This window comes from Bidens hawaiensis, unplaced genomic scaffold, assembly GCF_021521415.1.
Source record: "Bidens hawaiensis isolate Kalapana, Puna unplaced genomic scaffold, B.hawaiensis_p1.1 tig00022506_1, whole genome shotgun sequence".
NCBI lineage: Eukaryota > Viridiplantae > Streptophyta > Magnoliopsida > Asterales > Asteraceae > Bidens > Bidens hawaiensis.
In genome coordinates this window covers 359,545-365,549 of record NW_027493502.1, presented here as the reverse complement: position 1 = coordinate 365,549, position 6,005 = coordinate 359,545, and the positions used below count along the sequence as shown (strand labels likewise).

General features: G+C 37.3%; 1 protein-coding gene across 1 annotated transcript; it reads right to left on the bottom strand.

Moving 5' to 3' along the window:
- Positions 1-205: 205 nt before the first annotated feature.
- On the bottom strand, positions 206-2,690 carry LOC143565668 (DNA repair protein RAD51 homolog). Its single transcript, XM_077052569.1, has 9 exons — positions 2,463-2,690; positions 1,732-1,876; positions 1,532-1,642; positions 1,355-1,446; positions 1,178-1,272; positions 992-1,105; positions 765-894; positions 574-695; positions 206-491 (listed from the first exon to the last, which is right to left on the bottom strand). The coding sequence occupies exons 1-9, from the start codon at positions 2,556-2,558 to the stop codon at positions 368-370; spliced, it is 1,029 nt and encodes a 342-aa protein (XP_076908684.1). The 5' UTR covers positions 2,559-2,690; the 3' UTR covers positions 206-367.
- Between the last annotated feature and the right edge of the window lie 3,315 nt (positions 2,691-6,005).

Genomic DNA, 6,005 nt, shown 5'->3' with positions numbered 1-6,005 from the left:
CATATATATACTTACCAAAACCCCAACAATCCCATTACCAACAGGACTGCTTAATTTTAACACCATGTACTCTTATGCGTCAAACCTTTGGTCCACATGAAAACCTTTCATGTTAACCTCTTTGTGTAATTTACTATATTGTGTCAGCTGTAGAATCCACAATGGATATTAAACCTTGATCCAAATTCTTGGTGTACTTTAACCATTCAAACTCTTTTGAATGGTGTAATTCTCAAGCAAAAATGTCAAATTATAGAGATGACAGGAATCAAAAGCTATTTGGCTCGAAACTATTGAGCTCAAACTATTGTATCACAAACTATCACACAAAAGTTTCGAATTTAAAACAGAACCATATAGCTTGCTTTCAATCCTTGGCATCATTAACACCTTCTGTAGAAATCTGAAATCTTGCTTCGGCTTCAGCTAAACACGGGGAGCTAATTACTTTACAAATCCGTTCTTCTCCTCTTCCTTTCCTCAAAGCTAACCTGTTGTCAGCATACGAGCAGGACCCATGTTAATGAACATTGATGGCTAAAAGCAACCACCATTTGTAGCATATAAACATACCTGGTTGTAGAAGCATGAGCCATGATGTTACCACCAATTGGTTTGATTTGCGGCCCAGCAAACATGGCAGAACCGTCTACTTGAGCCACCACTTGATTAGTGATCACCACAGCGACACCAAACTAAACAACAAAAGACAACATTCATGGCCTGTTTGGATACACATTTTGTAAGACACTATCTAATATTACCTCATCGGCTAACTTCTGAAGGCTCCTCAAGAACTTTGCAAGGTGCATTTGGCGGGCTGAGAGTTCACCTCTACCAGAGTAATCAGTTCTATAAAGGGCGGTTGCACTGTCCACTATCATTAGTGCAAACCTTCAAACGACATCATACTTTAGCCACTATGCTTATAATATTCTTTTACTAATATAATTATTAATATAACACTCAGAAACGATTCAAAGTTTCAAACCTGGTTTCAACCATCATGGAAGCCGCTTCAAGCAACAGTCTTGACTGATGATCTGTGTTGTAAGCTCTTGCATATGCTACATTTTCCAATACATCATCACCATTCAACCCAAACCTGCAACATGAAGACATAATATAAACAAATATGTACAAAAAAATGGTTCGAAAACATGCTGATCTTGATTACCTGTTTGCTATTTGTATGAGTCTTTGTGGCCTGAATGTACCTTCAGCGTCAATGTACATAGCTTTCCCTTCACCGCCACCTTGATCTAGTGGAAGCTGAAGATTAAAAAAAAAAGTTAGCTTATTTGCAATCTTTTGTGAAAGTTAAATACACGATAATCAAAATACTTGTTCTTACTTGGCAAGTTACACATAGAGTGTGACAAAGCTGAGTCTTCCCCGAACGGAACTCGCCATATATTTCAGTTATAGATCCAGTTTCAATTCCTCCTAATTAAAAGAAAAACGACGCAATGCTAATAATTTAACTGTAAGGTGCTTTATTAAGACCATTATAACACTAAAAGATTTGTACCGTCTAATATCTTGTCGAGTTCTGTAGACCCTGAAGATATCTGAATTATTTCTTGTCTTTGTGCATGAAGCTGGCCTGCACTAGTGAAACCCAAAGGGACCAACTTTGAAGCTGTACAAATGAAAAACGAAACGAGTATTAACTTCAAAGATTTCACTATAAGTACACCACATTAAAAAAATTTTAACATATTGACATACCTGCTTCAACAATTTTATCAACTTTAGCTTCACTGATTCCTTTAATTTGCAGAAGCTCTTTACGAGGAGAATACGCTACAGATTCAACTGTACATAAGCCAGCATCTTTCAGTTTCTTTATGTCAAGCGCAGCAATTCCAGAAGCCTTTAGGATTTAATTAAATTTAAAGTTAGTTGCTGAAATAATAATGAAGCAAATAATTAAATAACTATTCAAAAAACAAAATTCCGTAACGAAAAAGGTTTTAAAAAATTCAAAAACCAAAGCTCCTGTTTTTGGTTCGATTTTAGCCCAAAACCGACCCAAACCGAACGGTCGCACCCTTAAACACCATCAATGTCGGTAATGAAGCAAACTATTAAAAACCCTAAATGTTGTTGTGGGTTTTGATCTTTATCGAAAACCCAGAAATCTAAATGAACCAATTTATCAAATCTTGAAAACCCCATCAAGAAACACATGATATAACTGAAACCCTAGAATTAAAATTCGATATAAAAAAAAGAAAAAAAAAACATGAACCCGTGTAGAAATTAAGACCCTTTCTTGTACAAAATCAAACAGCTATCGAGTTGAATTCGAATACCCATTTCTCAATTTCAATAAACAAACCCTTAATAATTTGCCAATTTTATTTTGGGCGAAACAACGAAAACAAGAATATGAAGGATATTAATGGAATTGAAAGAAAACCCATATCAAGAAACCCTAGATTGGAGAGATAACCAACCTGAAGTTGTTCGACTGGAAATGGGCCATGTTGCATATCGTCTGATTGTTCATCTTGCTGTGGTTCTTGAACCTGATTTCTTTGCCTCTGCTCCATGCTTAATTTGTGGTTTCGAAATCAAAGAAACTGTGTTGGGGTTTGAGTGGAAGCAAATGATGAATTTGAAGAGAGTACCAGGCGCCAATTTAAGGCGTACACAAGAAGAATTCCAGATTTCAATTTCATTTTTTTATTTATTTATGATCAAATGGCAAAACTAGTCCTTTACGTTTGCACGTTTTTTTAATGGTTGTTCTTTATCAAACTTAATAACATAAATCATCCTTCACGTTTAAATAGTCTATATCACGGTACGTCCTTTGTCACTAACGGAGTTAATTTTTCTCATTAAATCTAGTCATCTGCAAGGCACATGAGTTTAGTTTTGTAAACTTACATATTTATTTATTAATAACTGAAAATAAAAACATCAACATGTTTAAAAATGAATACCCTCTCTCCCTCCCCTATCTATCCAAAAACAACCGCTCACCATCTGCCACCGCCTCCACCCATAACCCATCGCCGACTTCCTCCATCTGCAACTACCACAAATTAGAAACCCTAAATCCACAATACTCATCATATTTACAAAATCAAAAACACTAACTTTAGCCCTAATCCACCCATCTCTGCTTTTCCGTTACGTATATGGTCGGTCACCATCTAGCCATGACCACCACCACATCGTCAGTGACCACCACCAACCCTTTCTTATTTCTCTATAAACCCACACTGATCTTCATCTTCTCCACAACTGGCCATCTCATCTTCAAATCAATAGAGCTCTACGTTGATTGGAGTAGAGAGAAAGGAATATAAGAGAGGGGAACTTCAAACCCTAATGATGGTAAGTGTAATTTGGGTTTATTGCCTAATGACTTGGTCCAGATCTGCAATTTGGGGTGTAGTTTGCAGTTTCTTTAGATAGAGGGAGAGAAGCAAATGTGATTTGCGGTGGCGGTTGTCGCTTGAGGTTGGGGAGAAAAGACGGGAACAATGGCGGTGCCAGAGAATACAAGAACGGTGGCGGCGGGATACAGTTTAGAAAGGGTGGTAGGTTGTGGTTATGGTGATATATCTTTTGATATCATAATTGAAAAGAGACGTGAAGTTGCTAGTGAATGGATGATTGGAGGGAGAGATTTTATTTTTTTTTTCTAAGGGGGGAGGGGGTGGTTCCATTCCCATCACCCATCACACCCAATGGGATGGTAACACCTCACCCCAATCAAATCCATCAATAGTGATGGAATTTAGTGGGGGTGGTGGTGTGGTGTGATGAGGTTTTAGGGTTTTTTTTTTTGCAACTTAAAAAAGAAAAACAATATTTTATTAGAACATATTACAACTTAAAAATAAATGTTACAATGAACGTTACAATAAACAACCTACTCCTCGTCTGAATCCGAAAATACCAAACCTAAAGAACCTACAACTTCAACTAGATCCCATCTCAACCGATGGTGAATATTCTCATCTCGCAAGTCTAATTGCACATCCTCAGGAACGGGAACTTGAGTAGGAGGATCAGGTACCCAATCTGGAGAAATTGCACGTCCATCTTCTTTTATTAACATATTGTGTAATACGATGCATGCATACACGTAGCTAGAGATCGTGGATTTTTTCATTGCACGAACTAGTCGACTAAGTATGCACCATCTACCCTTTAAGACACCGAAAGCTCTCTCGACATCTTTTCTTGTCGATTCTTGCAACTTCTTGAACGCTTTTTCTTTGTTCTTGACAGGATACAAAAAGGCTTTCACAAAAACATACCATTGCGGGTAGATACCATCGACAAGATAGTAGCCATGTCTGTAATATATCCCGTTGACAAAACACGGACAGAAATGTGCGGTACCATCTGTTATGCTCTGAAACAACGGTGATGTGTACAGAACAGTGATGTCGTTGTTTGAGCCGGGAACACCAAAATAAGAATGCCAAATCCATAAATCATTTGACGCAACCGCTTCAAGTGAGATGGTCGGTCGTTTGATATCACCCCTAACATACGCCACTCGAAACTCCCGTGGAAAATTCCTCCATTCGATATGGGTACAATCGATGCTACCGAGCATCCCTGGAGAATGCCATCTAGCCTCATGCGCGGCGTAAAGACGTATAATGTCGTGTCTTGTTGGTTTTCGTAGAAACTCTTTTTCATACAATTTAATAATCGCTTTACAAAAAAATTGTAGACATTCACGTGAAGTTCTCTGAGACATTTGTAAGTATTCATCGAATTGGTCGGGTGGGTTACCTGTCGCTAATTGACGAATAGCAGATGTGCATTTTTGAAGCGCCGTAAAACTTAGTTTGCCCCTCGCGTCGTAAGATTCTTAAAACCATTCTTCGCTTGCTTCGACGTCGGCTACAATATTTAAAATAAAGATTTCGGCAAACGAAACTGTTCCCTAAACGTCTCGTCATTGTATTTCGGCCCCTCCACAAAATAGTCGTTCATTAGCACTTCGTGGGCATGTATACGATCACGATCCACCATTTTTTTCTTTAGACGGCTCGGGCCTTCAAGTTCGTTATATAACAACGGGAACCATTCGGCAATGTCATCGTCCGAAGATGAAGATCTATCGGTGTCAAAGGGAACCAAGTTGTTCGAAAATTCCATATTTTTTGTTTTGAATGAAGTAGAAGATTGATAGTGTTTTGAGTTGGATTTGGTTTTGAGTTGGATTGAAATGGTTGTTTATTTATATTGCTTAATTTTTTTATTAAATCCCCCCTCCCCCAACGGTAAAAAATTCCCCAACGTTCCAATTTCTTGAACCAATACACGTGATGACCATCACGCTGGATCACCATCACGCGTGATGGGCACCACCGCGGCGGTGTTCCCATATGTATAACGCGTGGTGGGTGGCCATCACGTACCACCCCCACCCCTCTAAAGAAGAGAGAGAGAGATGATGAGGATGTAGGTGACGAGGATAAAATGTTTTTTACTAAATAGATAAAAATGACCAAACTACCCTCATGTGCCTTGCACATTACCAGATTTAACGAGAAAAATTAACTCCGTTAGTGATAAAGGGTGTACCGTGATAGACTTTTTAAACGTAACGAATGATTTATGTCATTAAGTTTGATAAAGGACAACCATTAAAAAACGTGCAAACATAAAGGATTAGTTTTGTCATTTTGTCTTTATTTATTTATTTATTTTGAACTAGCAACAAATAAAGTCACTAGTCAATAAGACATATTTAGAAAGAAAAAAAGGGTGCTAGGTAATTTTATATTCTATTATAATAACTAAAATTAAAAGGCTATACTACATCAGTTCTCATTCTTGGTATATAGAACATATAGTTTTTGAACCCGTGTGTTACACGGGATCTGTCAAATAATAAAAATAAAAAGATCCATTATCTAAAAGAAATGAACAGAATTATAGGTAAAAAAAGATTAAATATATAGTATAAACAATAAGAAGTCTAAAATCTCAAGTTTACAAATTTGATTTTTATATATACA

Excerpts from the sequence above, each read along its gene's own strand:
- LOC143565668 (XM_077052569.1), bottom strand. The coding sequence starts at position 2,558 with ATGGAGCAGAGGCAAAGAAATCAGGTTCAAGAACCACAGCAAGATGAA. Across the intron at positions 1,106-1,177 it reads CTCATACAAATAGCAAACAG|GTTTGGGTTGAATGGTGATG; the intron begins GTAATCAAGATC and ends TTCATGTTGCAG. Across the intron at positions 492-573 it reads GCTCATGCTTCTACAACCAG|GTTAGCTTTGAGGAAAGGAA; the intron begins GTATGTTTATAT and ends TGCTGACAACAG.